Source organism: Triticum aestivum, chromosome 7A (assembly GCF_018294505.1).
Source record: "Triticum aestivum cultivar Chinese Spring chromosome 7A, IWGSC CS RefSeq v2.1, whole genome shotgun sequence".
Taxonomy (NCBI): domain Eukaryota; kingdom Viridiplantae; phylum Streptophyta; class Magnoliopsida; order Poales; family Poaceae; genus Triticum; species Triticum aestivum.
The window spans coordinates 23,784,939-23,800,166 of NC_057812.1; the positions used below are offsets into that span (position 1 = coordinate 23,784,939).

The 15,228-nt window shown below is 43.5% G+C and overlaps 1 protein-coding gene across 1 annotated transcript; it reads left to right on the plus strand.

Moving 5' to 3' along the window:
- Window positions 1-246: 246 nt before the first annotated feature.
- On the plus strand, window positions 247-2,958 carry LOC123151541 (chaperone protein ClpB1). Its single transcript, XM_044571234.1, has 6 exons — window positions 247-1,172; window positions 1,294-1,412; window positions 1,529-1,869; window positions 1,946-2,216; window positions 2,296-2,493; window positions 2,580-2,958. The coding sequence occupies exons 1-6, from the start codon at window positions 365-367 to the stop codon at window positions 2,745-2,747; spliced, it is 1,905 nt and encodes a 634-aa protein (XP_044427169.1). The 5' UTR covers window positions 247-364; the 3' UTR covers window positions 2,748-2,958.
- The last annotated feature ends 12,270 nt before the right edge of the window (window positions 2,959-15,228 follow it).

Here is a 15,228-nt window from a genome sequence, read left to right on the forward strand (position 1 = left end):
TGCATGTGCGTATGCTCCGTCGCGTATCGTTCGGATCTATTACTAATGAGCGGTCAGTTGGAAATTAGTCCGCTCCTTATATTACAAGAGGGATATTGGTGTTTAAAAAAGACGGAAATGTAATTCTAGTTCAATTAGTTTCCCGGCCTTGTAATTGTTCTATACCGAGTCGGATCGACAATCTATGGTTTACCCGCGTATAAATACGTGATCGACCGCGGCACATCGATCGACCAGCAGTACAGGTAGACTAATTTGTTGTGCGGCAGTGTTCAAAAAAAAAAGATTGTTGTGCGGCAAGTCCAATATCGAATCGGATCGGGCCGATTTTTGGTCGCCTTCTTCTTCAGTTGGGTCAGAAAATATGTCGTCCTGGTCTTGCCCCGAAGGCTTGTTGTTCGTCGCGGCATCTGCCGTTGCTAGTGTTGCTGTCACCTGGGCAACGTGGGCCTTGCTCGAGGACCACCACGATAGGCTCGCCTACAACGAGCTCCTCGGCATCAAGCCCTTGGACGCCACCGGCAGCCTCAGGACCTTGGACGCCGCCGCGGCTGATCCCGTCATCGGCCGTGATGACGAGATCGACCGCGTCGTCTGCATCCTCTGCCGGCGCACCAAGAACTGCGCCGCGCTCGTCGGCCCCGCGGGGGTCGGCAAGACGGCCATCGTCGAAGGCCTCGCACAGCGCATCGCTGCCGGGAATGTCCCCGAAACGCTCGTCGGCGCGCGCATCGTGGAGGTTGACATGGGGTCCATGATGGCCGGGACGCACTGGCGCGGCATGTTTGAGCAGCGCATCAAGGACGTCATCAAGGAGGCAGAGGAGGCGGAAGGCAAGGTCATCTTGTTCATCGACGAGATGCACATGGTCGTTGGCGCCGGCGGCGACAAAGGAGGCCCCATAGATGCCGCCAACATCCTCAAGCCGGCGTTGGCCCGCGGCCGCATCCGTTGCGTGGGCGCCACCACCTCCGAAGAGTATCAAAAGTACATCCAGAAGGATGCAGCGCTTGAGCGTCGGTTCCAGAAGGTTGTCGTCGAGGAGCCGAGTGTGCATGCGACCATTGCCATCCTGCAGGGGCTGAAGCACAGGTACCAAGAGCACCATGGCATAAAAGTCCAGGACGATGCTCTTGTAGCCGCTGCACATCTCGCTGCCCGCTACATTACAGGTACATATACATACGTCAAGTATTCAGTTTACTCTTATAGTATCCATCACTTAATTATGGAAACTATACGATTGTTTATTTATGTTGAAGATAATTAATTGATGTATTTGATCATTGCCAGGCCGCAAATTCCCTGATAAAGCAATTGACCTTATGGATGAGGCATGCGCCACAACAAAGATGCACGCGGACAAACAAACGACCGCGGAAATTGTTGTTAGCCCTGGACATGTAGCACGGGTAAGTCCCAAATAAACATATATATGAATACTTAATTTGCATATGTTTTACTTTTTACGAAGATTCACGTATGTTAATAATGTGATGTGTTTGTTACATCAAAATTTTATTCGAAGGTTGTGAGCCGATGGACTAAAATTCCTCTCGCTACACTTGACCAAGAGGAGAAGGAGAAGTTGATCCACCTAGCGAAAAAATTGCATGAGCGTGTTGTTGGCCAGGATGAAGCTGTTAATTTGGTTGCGCAAGCAGTCCTACGTTCTAGGGTTGGCTTTGGTCAATCCGAACAACCGATAAGTGCATTCCTCTTTTTGGGCTCGCTTGGCGTCGGAAAGACAGAACTTGCTAAAGCCCTTGCTGAGAAGATATTTGACAGCGAGAAAGCATTGATTCGCTTTGATATGTCGGAATATGCTCAGAGTGGATCTGTGACACGTCCCATCGGAGGATCTCGAAGGTTTGATTCTTAGACTTTTTGCACACTTCTTGTTTCTCGGCACTCATATCTCACAAATTTAGTTGATTTTCTATAGCTACGAAGAAGATGGACAACTCACCGAGAAAGTCAAGCGGTGCCCATATAGTGTTATCCTTTTCGACCAAGTGGACAAAGCAAATGATTCAGTACTCAAGGTTTTTCTTCAACTCCTTGACGATGGTATGTTGACCGATGGCAAAGGGCAGGTCGTAGATTTCAAGAACACAATCATCATTATGACATCAAATCTAGGAGCAGAGCACCTAACATCGAGAATGGCTGAGAAAAATACAATCAAAGCTGAAAGAGATCTTCTCATGAAACAGGTTCGTGAATCCCAACTATGTATTGTAACGTCCTCGGTGGGCAAGCCAATGATCGTCTTACAAATGACTGTTCATGCAGGTTAAGAAGCGCTTCAAGCCTGAACTTATCAATAGACTAAGTCAGGTTGTGATATTTGAGCCACTTTCGCATGGTGACTTGAGGGAGATTGTGAAAATCCAGATGAAGAATGTTGCTGCAACGGCAGCTAACAAGGGTGTCTCTGTACTTGCAACTGATGCAGCCCTAGATGTCATTTGGTCAGAATCACATGACCCGGTGAGTATATAATATATAGCTTAGTTTTCATAACGATCACAGGATGAAGATCCATTGTCCAGTTTTTAACGCTTCGTCGATCGTAGGTGGACGGTGCAAGGCCCATAAGAAGGTGGGTGCAGAATCACGTGACCACGATTCTCTCAGACATGCTGGTCGATGGAGAAGCCTGTGCAGGCTCGACAATCTCCATCGATGCTGCGGACGATAAGAGGGTTCTAACGTTCCAAGTGATGAAGAAGCAAGATGACTAGGCAGATCAATGAGATGATTTTAGCCGTTGTAACTCCCATGATAGATAAAGAAAATGTATCCTAAAACATAATGCATAGGCATGTAATGTACACAGAAGTGATCAGGTGAACATATTGTATTGTAGTAAATAAAGGGTTAATGAATGTAATGACAAGTGCGTATGGGTGTTTGTTGTTTCTTTGTTTGACTGTTTTTTCTTCTTTAACTTCCAATCGGTAAACAAGTTACTATTTCGCTTCCCAAAAAAATATGGGTTTTTCCGGAATTGTCAGCAGAGGGCACACCGGCTGGAGAACTCCAACTATAATAAAACTAGTAACACAAGGAAAGTTTCAGTTAATATATTATTAAGATGTAAAGTTATTACAAATTAGAATCCAGACGCACAACTTTGGCACACTAAATTCATTTCAGCAAAATGGTGACTCGTTGAGCACAAACCATGGTACTCAGATAAGATCAGCGGACCGGGGACAAACATAAATAGTGATTCCTTTTCTTCAACCCCTTGTCCTCGCCGTGGAAGTTACCTATAGAACTGGCACTACTCGGCAATGAGAACATCGACCTGCGGGATCCAAGAGGACCCCTCGTCTTCCCTTCCCATCGGTGGTGATTCTTAACTTACGGTCTAGTTTCAGTGGGAAAAGTGACATTAGTGGTGTATCATTACCACCGAAATCACTAGTTAAGGGGTATTCTTTACGGGGTAGCTCGATCTCCAGTGGCTCCACGTTCAACACATGGCGGAAATAGAAGGATGGCGAGGAGCCGAGGACCAAGAAACCGACCAATCCAAAAATCTCGGATCAGTAGGAAGGAAACCAGAGGCTGGCGGTGCATGGACATATACACATACGCTATGCGGTCCACGGATGGGATGAACGGCACAACAATGCTATCCGCAGTGCATACTGGTGGCAGCAGCGGTGGCAGGTCGGTATTAGGAAAATGACAGTGAGCCATCATGAATTCGATGATGGAGTACCAACACAATCGTCGGCACCGCCACTACTTCGACCATTAGGATAATGACGACGAGCTCATTCTGAGGGACACAGAGTCCGATGCTGACGACGCGACATCTGGACAAGTCGATATCATCTCATCGGATAACAACGAGGCATAGGGCGACGTGTCGGCGGCTTTGATAAATTATGCATAGTAGCAGTAGTGTTTGTTTAGAGTGTTGGTCTTTTGTTATAGCCATGTTTAAGTGTACTAGCTCCATTAAATTAGTGAAAATTTGCCGGACGCGTCAATATCTGACTTTCCCGTTTCTTCTGTCCGATCAAAAGTCACATTTCCCCCCTTTCCTTCCCACTTTATAAGCTCAAATGTTCCTTGATGTGCAGTCTCCTCGTCAACATTGCCTCTCTCTGTGCTCGCCTTGTCGATCTAGTCAAGTAATCCACCCCTCGTCCTCCTCTATCCTATATGGCCAGATCATCGGCGTGACACTTACCATTCGAAACATCATCTTCCCATCCTCGAAACTCTCGTCGCCCATCACTATGGTCCCCGCCGCATGTCCAGGAGCTCAAGGAGCATTTGACCGTGAAGAGGCAAATCCTTGTCGCACATGTGGGAAGTTGCGGTGGCTAACTTGTGCACCAACCCCCATATCCTAAAGGAGTGCCTAGCCTTGCAGGCCACCGTTAACGTCGAACGCATGGATGCGGGGGACACTACAATAGAATTTGAGCTTGTGATAGAAAAATAGAAAAATGGATCTGCACCATCAGATGCGAGATTGATGGCCCAGATTGGAGTGGAGCAATTTGTGAGCACAATTTGTAAAAAGGTCCCTCCCTGCAAGCTAATTTGGTCCCGCTGTCCTCGTCGTTTTAGTCCAAATCACCTACACAGCGGCAGCACACAAAATCTCCCCTAACAGTGGCGCCGCCGCCGGCGGCGGCCCAGATCCCTTCTCCAAGCTAGGCGAGTATGCATGGTGGAGTTGTTGTACCTCTCTGCGATGGCTCCTGGCTGCTGTGTCGCTCGAGGCGCTGTTTGAGGCAGATCAGATCGTAGTTCGTCTGATCTGAATCTCCGGCAGCGGTCGGTTGGTCGCCTCCTCTCTGTTTCTTCTCCCAAGCTCCAGGATCAGCTCGTGTACTCCTCCCCCTCGTCAGCGGCAAGCCGGTCGCCAGCTCCTTGGCTCCTTCCCGACCGGTAATGCGACGTCGTGCGAACCTACAAATCTTCAACATGGTGATTCATTTTCCTGGTAAATACTCCCTATTTTACTTTGAAGTAAATTTATTCATCCTTATAGTTCTATTTTCCTTTACTTGTTCATGTCAAATCTGTTCATGTGTGAACGATGCACTTTAACTTCGATTTGAAGGTGTGTTCCTACAGTCCTTGTTGTTTGGTACTCTAATTTGCAACCAAACTGGGAGGTTGAGGGTGATTGGATAATCTTAGGGTCTTGAAGTTTAGGACAATTCACTAAAAAGCTTAGTATCTGCAGTACCGCATACAGGGTCAATAGCTTGACAAGCTGTAAAGAAAGTAATTCATTTTACTAGGCAATTTTTTTTAAATAGACCCATTTGTGAGCATATCAAAATTTGGATTCATGTTGCTTCGGATTTTTTCACTAATAGCTTGTTCTTATCTTTAAGATGAAAACTATGAAGCTCTCTTCAAATCTTGGACATGTAGATCAGGTAGGTACTACTTTGTTTTATGCATATATAGAAGCTGCCTCAGACTACGAGTAAAACAACATCACTAGCAATGTTGCAAAGGGAGGTACCATGAAACAACCATGAAGCTTTTTACTCGTTCCAAGCTCCTTTAGATGTGCAACCACAGCAACATGATCGATGGCATTAAGTAGGCCAACGAGCAAAAATAGTATTCCAAGTTGCAACAATAGCCGCGACAAATGAACTAGCTATCAAAGATTAAAGCCGATGATATATAATTGCAATCTGAGGCACCTTGAGAGCAGTGCCAATTAAAAATGTCGGCATTATCACACCAGGACCAACACTATCAGGACAGAACATTGGTGTAAGGAAGTAAAGAATATGCTGATGTACCTAACATTCTGTTAATCCCTTGTGTGATGTTTTTTGCAAAAAAAAAATGTTTGCAGCAGTGGAATCGGTCAATAGTTTGCAGAGATTAATTCTCCAATGTTTCTCATTGATGATTCCAGTACACCTAAAAAGAAACAACCGTTCTCTCAAGAGGTACACACACTTTCGGATATTATGCAATATAATTTCTTACAATTTCCATGTTAAAGTCCATGATTCAGTCATGTTTGATAGGAAGTATACACCCTTATCATGTGTCATGTACTATTGCAAGCCATAGGTGCCGAACAAGTAGGAGATAAAGTAAACAACCGAGAGATTTCCATGTCCATGGTTAAAACTATAAGGTCCCTATTGTGTTCTATCGATGGTCACAACCTGTAATACTCGCTAGATAGGCATTACATTTCGTGAATACCAAATAGTAATTGTATTTAGGTTGGTTGAAAATATATGTTTTTGGTTGTGATAGAAAATGAGATCTCATAAGTGCATAGCATGTATTTTTACTAAATAAGTTTTACTGCTAACCATTCTGGCCCAGCAAAGAGAAAAGATTGGTTATGGGGAGAGAGTTGCAGTGGCCGTGGCTGCAGGGTCGGGTGGTGCTGTGATGTGCGCCTCCTCTAGCATCTTCAAGTTCTGCCTCGAGCCCTCGACCTTGTACGCATGGACTGGAGGGTGGTTGCGACCGCACGCCAAACTGATTGTCTCCGCTCCTTCTGTGACGAGATGCCCCTCAGGCCGCCAGGAGGTGGCCGTCGAGCTTGACGTGGCTGCCAGCTGGTCGGCCGGGTCGATTCCTTGATCAGCTATGCACAGCAGCCGCGGGTTGGCTATGTCAATGCCTTGATCAACAATGCATGACTTCGAAGTACTCATTTTGCATGCTCTCGTTCTATACTCATTTACAGTCTTGGGTTTCTTGAATTAACTTGATCGTCGTTCTTGCATGCATCAGCTAGCAGCTATGCTTCTGGTTAAAAAACACCCTGTACACTCCTCTACTTCGGTTTGTGAGCTTATACTTCGTACAAAGTGTCGAATCTATGACACTTACATGGACCTGCGCTAACTGAATCATATTTGTTATGTTCGATCTCCCAGCACAAGAAGCTTGATGAGCAAAAAGCACTAGAACTGGAACCTGGAGGCAAGCTAGCAAAGTTGGTGCAGTTTTGAAATGGCAATGCTTCTTGAGCAGTGATTAGTTTAGTCATTCATACGTAGTCTTACCCATGATGTACCTAAAATTATCCTCTCAAGCAATGTAATATGTATGTGTGTCTCATTTGTTGTGTCTTGTCTGGCGTCGTGCAGTTCGAAATGTATGTTTGCTTGAAGTGGATGTATTAATTCCCATATACTCAAATATTTGTGGTGAGGTTCACATACTCCTTAGCGACTAACATGTTTGGATTTCTTGCATGATTTGTGATGTAGCAGAAGCTGCTAGCGAAATCAAATATACTACAGATTTCATGCAATAGATTTTATAAAACTAAGGGAGGAGGCATCAATGAAGTGAAGATTTGAAAATAGTTGTTTTCACTACGGACAGAATGATTCGATACGAGAAACTTGAGGTGGTTACTGCAAAACTCGTGTTTTATATCTAACTGGTGGTAGGGGGGGTTTCATAAAAAGTATTTTAAGTGGCCTGGGATCCCTCCACTACAATCTGTACCATGCATGTTCAATCCGATGGCCCAGATCCATTTTTCTATTTTTCTATCACAAGCCCAAATTCTATTGTAGTTGTCCCCCATGGATGCCGCCGTCAATGCCGAGCGTGTGGATGCCATCGTGTGGTTGTCTGGTTAAATGGTGTGGGGATTTTTTTAAGTCCACCGTTGGTCCGAACGACGAACACTATGAAGTGTTCTCTCAGTGTACTCGTGCTTTTTCCTCAAGTCCAGAGCCCGGGTTAGTGCTGGACTAGCCCAGGCGATCCATCATTGCGAGGCGGTGCTAATCGTCATCTACTCGGATGTCAAGGATGGCACCCATGATGTGGAGGCCTCGCTCTCTTCCAAGGAGAAGGATCCCATCGACATCTCCTCTGACGATGAGTACTAGCTCGTTTCTAGCTTATTAAGACCTATGTTTAGCTATCTATGTTGTAGTTAATTGTCTTTGGTGAACCTTTTGCATGGGCCGATTCTATCTTTCCTCTATATATTCTAGTCACTTATCCAATGTAATGTTATTATGCGGTCTGATCTTCAAGCATGTATGCAATGTGATATTCTATGGTGTAATGTGGTGTTCAATTGTACGTTCAATTCTGCAATGTGAGTTCAGTTGTTGGGGTATAATTTTGTATTGTTATATATGTGAGAAATATATCAAATATGGCTACATTAAGACATTAGAAACACATACTATTGCGGAAGTACACTTCTGAACTCAAGCTCAAATGAATGGTAAAATTGAAAAAAAAATCAAAACAATCTGAAAATTTTGTGGTAAATTTGGACAAATGTTCTAAGTGTTTGTAGATTTTCATCATGAGATCACATTTGTCGAAGGCATGCAAAAAAACAAAATTAGTGCTCCAAAATGCTTTCGAAGTTTTTCTTCGGTTTTTTTGGTTTTTCATTTTCCTATTCCTTTCTTACCTTTTCTTTTTTTTTCTTTGTTCTTTTATGGTTTCCTACGCTTTTTTCAGGTTTTCACCAGGGTCTTTTAGATTTTTTTCCTTTTTTAATAATTTTCTAATTTTTTACACAAAATGTACATTTTCTTCCATACATTTATAACATTTTTAAATACATACAACAACAACAACAAAGTCTTTAGTCCCAAACAAGTTGGTGTAGGCTAGAGATGAAATTCATTAGATCTTGCAATCAACTCATGGTTCTGGCACATAGCAAGCTTCCACACATCCCTATCCATGGCTAGTTCTCTGGTAATACTCCAGTCCTTCATGTCTCTTTTTACGGATTCCTCTCATGTCAAGTTCGGTCTACCCCGACATCTCTTGACATTATCGGCACGCTTTAACTATTCGCTATGCACTAAAACTTCTGGGGGCCTGTGTTGAATATGCTCAAACCATCTATGACGATGTTGGATAAGTTTCTCTTCAATCGGCTACCCCAACTCTTCAATCGGTCCTTCCTTGTGTGGCCACACATCCATCTCAACATGCGCATCTCCGGCACATCTAACTGTTGAACATTTCGTCTTTTAGTCGGCTCACACTCAGCACCATATAACATTGCGGGTCGAACTGTCGTCCTATAGAACTTGCCTTTTAGCTTTTTATGGCATTCTCTTCTCACAAAGAATGCTAGAATCTTGACACCAGTTCATCCATCCGGCTTTGATTCGATGATTCACATCTTCATCGATATCCCCATCATTTTGCAACATAGACCCCAAATAGCGAAAGATGTCCTTCTGAGGCAGCACCTGCCCATCAAGGCTAACCTCCTTCTCCCCCTCGTGCCTAGTAGTACTGAAACCGCATCTCATGTACTCGATTTTAGTTCTATTAAGTCTAAAACCTTTGGATTCCAAGGTTTGTCTTCATAGCTCTAACTTTCTATTGACCCCCATCCGACTATCATCGAATAGCACCACATCATCCGCAAAGAGCATACACCATGGCATATCTCCTTGTATATCCCTTGTGACCTCATTCATCACCAGAGCGAAAAGATAAGGGCTCAAAGTTGACCCCTGGTGCAATTCTATTTTTAGTCGGGAAGTCATCAGTGTTGCCATCACTTGTTCGAACACTTGTCGCAACATTGTCGTACATGTCCTTGATAAGGGTAATGTATTTTGCTGGGACATTGTCTTTCTCCAAGGCCCACTGCATGACATTCCGCGATATATGATCATAGGCCTTCTCCAAGTCAATGAACACCATATGCGGGTCCTTCTTTTGCTTCCAGTACCTCTCCATGATTTATCGTACAAGAAAATGGCTTTTATGGTCGATCTCCCACGCATGAAACCAAACTGATTTTTGGTCACGCTTTTTATACTTCTTAAGCGGTGCTCAATGACTCTCTCTAATAGCTTCATTGTATGGCTCGTCGGCTTACTTCTATGGTAATTATTACAACTCTAAACATCCCCCTTATTCTTCAAGATTGGTACTAATATACTCTATCTCCATTCTTCGGGCATCTTGTTTGGCCGAAAAATGAGGTTGAAAAGCTTAGTTAGCCATACTATAGCTATGTCTCTGAGGCCTCTCCACACCTCAATGGGGATATAATCAGGGTTCATCGCCTTGCCTCCTTTCATCCTTTTTAAAGCCTCCTTGACTTCTGACTTCTGGATTCGCCACATAGAACGTCTGTTGGTATCATCAAGGGAGTCATCCAGTTCAACGGTAGAGCTCTCATTCCCCCCATTGAACAGCTTGTCGAAGTACCACCATCTATGCTTAATCTTCTTGTCCTTCACTAGGAGCTAGTCAGCTCCGTCCTTGATGCATTTGACTAGGTCAACATCCCTTGTCTTCCTCTCTCGGATCTTGGTCATCTCATAGATGTCCCTTTCGCTCCTTTGTGTCTAACCACTGGTAGAGGTCCTCATACGCCCGACCCCTTGCTTCACTCACAACTCGCTTTGTGGCCTTCTTTATCATCTTGTACTTCTCTATGTTGTCCGCACTCCTATCTAGATAGAGGCGTCTAAAACAATCTTCCTTCTCCTTGATAGCCTTTTGGGCATCATCATTCCACCATCAGGTATCTTTAACTTCTCTTCTACTTCCCCAGGACACTCCAAACTCCTTTGAGGCCACCTTACAAATGCAAGTCGCCATCTTCATCCACATATTATTTGCATCACCTCCTTCCTCCCCAGGGCTCTCCTTAATGGCCCTCTCCTTGAACGCCTGAGCTACCTCCCCCTTGAGCTTCCACCACTTCGTTCTAGCGACTTTGGCATGCTTATCCCGCTGCACACGAATCCGAAAGCGGAAGTCGGCCACCATGAGATTATGCTAAGGGGCAATACTCTCTCCAGGTATCACCTTACAATCTAGTCATGCACGCTTGTCTTCTCTTCTCGAGAGGATGAAAGCAATCTAGCTAGAGTGTTTACCACTACTAAAAGTCACTAAATGTGATTCTCTCTTTTGAAAGGGGGTGTTAGCTATGATCATGTCGTAGGCTAGAGCAAAGCGTAAGAAATCTTCTCCTTTTTGATTTCTGATGCCATAGCCAAAGCCCCCACGCACCCCTTCAAAACCCGTGTTAGATGTAACCACGTGGCCATTGAGGTCTCCTCCTATGAAGAACTTCTCGCCAACCGGTGCCCTCCTAACCATAACCTTCAGGCCTTCCCAGAACTCCCTCTTGGTGTTCTCATTGTGGCCTATTTGCGGGGCATACGCGCTGATAACATTGAGAACTAAATCCCCAACTACCAGCTTGACCAGGATAATCCGGTCCCCATGTCTCTTGACGTCTACCACTCCATACTTGAGACTCTTGTTGAGCAAGATGCCAACTCCATTTCTATTTGCAGCCATCCCCATGCACCATATATAGATTGAAACCAGTATCCTCCACCTCCTTCGCCTTATGTCCCCTCCATTTGGTTTCTTGGATGCAAAGGATATCAACACCTCTCCTCCCCACTGTATCAACTAGCTCCCAAAGCTTACCTCTCAGGGGCCCTACATTCCAGCTACCTAAGCGGATCTTCCTAGGCTCGGCTAGCTTCCTTACCCTTCGCACTTGTTGAGTCAAATGTGAAGACCCTTACTCATTTTCCACTACATCGGGGTGTCACTGTAGCGCGCCACTAAGGATGCGACGACCTGACCCTTGCTTACTTGCCACCGTATCCAGATCAAGATATGACGCGCCACCAGGGGTGATGGCCTGACCCTTGCCCATCTGACACCACACCTGGGTTTCGATGTGGTGCGTCACTAAGAGGGTTACGCTCCAACGAAAATCTTTTGGGTTTCATCTCCATAAGAGTGGCTGAGTTTTCATGTTGGCTTGCCAAGCCTGTCACAACCCTCCTCCTTTATCCAGGCTTGGGACCCGATGTTGAGACAACATAGGCGGAGTTAACATTTTTAAATACATGGTTAACATTATTTTATATAGATTTTAATGCCTATGTTTTTATTACACATAGTACATTTTTGTATATATCATGAATATTTTTTATACATGTTTAGCATCTTTTAAATTAATAATTAACACTTCTCTAAAATAAATTTATTGATATCTACCTTTCTCAAGACATGGCTACATTTTTAAATAAACATTTTACATTTTTTATATGAGCCCTTGCGTTTTGTACAGTGTTAAAAATATTTTTTATCTATTTTTAAAATTTTATAAATTTTAACCTTTTTTCAAATACATGATTTCTGCATTATTTTTTTCATACACATTGTACATTTATCGTGTAAATGACAAAAGAAATTATACATGTTTACCACTTTTCAAATACATGATTTACATATTTTAAAGTGCAATGAATTTTAAAATATGTAACCTTATTTCCGTTTTCATTTTCCTTTTCCTTTTCTGGTTTTTTTCTTTTCCTTTATCTTTTATTCCTGATTTTTTTCCAAATGCCTGAACTTTTAAAATTTGACGAACTTTTTTTCAAAATCAATGAATTTTTTTCCAAATTTGTCAAAAAAATTGAAAATTGATACAAAAATAAAAAAATAATGATTTTTTAATCAAAATTGATGAAGTTTTTTGAGGTTTGTGAAATTTTTCCCAGAAACAATGAACTTTATCAATTTTGTGAAATTTTTAAAAATCGATAAACTTCTTGCAAATTCGATAAAAAATTTCCAAAATGGATGAATTTTTTTAATTTATAAAAAAATTAAAATCTGTAAAAAAATTCCTAATTTGATGAACGTTTTTTCAAATTCATGAACATTTTTTAAGTTTGTGAACTTTTTTCAAAAACATGAATATTTTTAATTCATAAACTTTTTTCAATTTTGTGTGAATTTTTCGTTTCTTTCATAACTCTACGGTTGGACGGTCAACTGGTCAACCGCGACCGGTCAAATTGATCAAGCGAACTAGGGTGTGATTTAGTGCTCGCATTTCTACATGGGCCAGCCCAGTCGATCATGTGCATGGTGCCAAGAAGAAGGTCAACTGGCGGCTAAGGCGCCCAAATAGGAGGTCCGGGACGAGAGCTCATAAGCGTCGCCTTAAGCTCCGGTTCAGCTTGTTGGCACCCACATGCATGGACAATTAGGCTGGCCCATTATATAGCAGAACTCTTGCTTCGATCGCATGGTTTCTTTGTTGAAAGGTTGACCCCGACAACAAATCGTTGAACCCGTGTTGACCGTTGGCTTTTCAAATTTTATTTTTAAAAACGAGAATTTGAAAAGAGTTCAAGAATTTGATTGGGAAGTTCATAAATTCGAAAAAAAAAGTTCATGAATTTGAAAAAAAAAAGTTCACAAAACACAAATAGTCTAGTGAGCGGGGGGTGCGCCTCATACTAAATACACACTATTTCACGCTGGCAAATAGGATTGGGTAGGTGAGACATAGTCGCTCCCTCGTTTTTGGAGTCTTTGCATGTGTGACTCAGTTGTGTCTAACTGAGCTAATGCAGGCCAAAAATCATGTTGTGCATGTAGTTTGGTAGCTCGCATGTAGGCTCGCTGCATCAGGGAATCAGTTTTTCTAACATTTGGTGGTATGCGTTGGACTGGGTTGATGAACTAAGCAGTGTTTGGTTATGCACGACAATCAGTTGTAATCATCCCTTCTCACTAATGTTGACCTTACCACACATGATTGAACAATGTTTCAGTGCTAGCCAGTAAACAAATGGTAATTCATCTTAACTACTAACGAATAGTAGTACAAATTTAAGTCATATGGCTTAATAGGGGAAAGTTCACCGATGTCAAACTAGGTGGATGTCCATCCTAGTCTTCTTCTTTTGCTGCTACTGTTGCTTCTTCTGTTGTTGTTGTTGTTGCTTCTTCTTCTTCTCCATATCCTTGTCTAGTCTCCGTTTGCCCACATTGCCTCAGCCCACTCAATCCTTTTGTGTTTTTCAAGCGTCATTGTCAAATGCCACCATATCATGGCCGGAGCTATCAACATCATCAGTCGTCACATCTTTCTCCTTCAACACAAACTCATCACAAACCTGAAGGAAATATGCCCTAGAGGCAATAATAAAGTTATTATTTATTTCCTTATATCATGATAAATATTTATTATTCATGCTAGAATTGTATTAACCGGAAACATGATACATGTGTGAATACATAAACAAACAGAGTGTCACTAGTATGCCTCTACTTGACTAGCTCGTTGATCAAAGATGGTTATGTTTCCTAGCCATAGACAAAGAGTTGTCATTTGATTAACGAGATCACATCATCAGGAGAATGATGTGATTGACTTGACCCATTCCGTTAGCTTAGCACTTGATCGTTTAGTATGATGCTATTGCTTTCTTCATGACTTATACATGTTCCTATGACTATGAGATTATGCAACTCCCGTTTACCGGAGGGACACTTTGTGTGCTACCAAACGTCACAACGTAACTGGGTGATTATAAAGGTGCTCTACAGGTGTCTCCGAAGGTACTTATTGGGTTGGCGTATTTCGAGATTAGGATTTGTCACTCCGATTGTCGGAAAGGTATCTCTGGGCCCACTCGGTAATGCACATCACTTAAGCCTTACAAGCATTGCAACTAATGAGTTAGTTGCGGGATGATGTATTACGGAACGAGTAAAGAGACTTGCCGGTAACGAGATTGAACCAGGTATTGAGATACCGACGGTCGAATCTCGGGCAAGTAACATACCGATGACAAAGGGAACAATGTATGTTGTTATGCGTTTTGACCGATAAAGATCTTCGTAGAATATGTGGGAGCCAATATGAGCATCCAGGTTCCGCTATTGGTTATTGACCGGAGACGTGTGTCGGTCATATCTACATAGTTCTCGAACCTGTAGGGTCCGCACGCTTAAAGTTTGATGATGGTTATATTATGAGTTTATGTGTTTTGATGTACCGAAGATAGTTCGGAGTCCCGGATGTGATCACGGACATGACGAGGAGTCTCGAAATGGTCGAGACATAAAGATTGATATATTGGAAGCCTATATTTGGATGTCGGAAGTGTTCCAGGTGAAATCGGGATTTTACCGGAGTACCGGGGGTTACCGGAACCCCCCCCCCCCCCGGGTTTAATGGGCCTACATGGGCCTTAGTGGAGAAGAGGAGGGGCGGCCAAGGCAGGCCGCGCCCCCCTCCCCCTGTAGTCCGAATTGGACAAGGAGGGGGGGTGCCCCCCTTTCCTTCCTCTCTCCCTCCTCCTTCCCCTTCTCCTACTCCAACTAGGAAGGGAGGGAGTCCTACTCCCGGTGGGAGTAGGACTCCTCCTGGCATGCCTCCTCCTGGCCGGCCGCCTCCCCCCC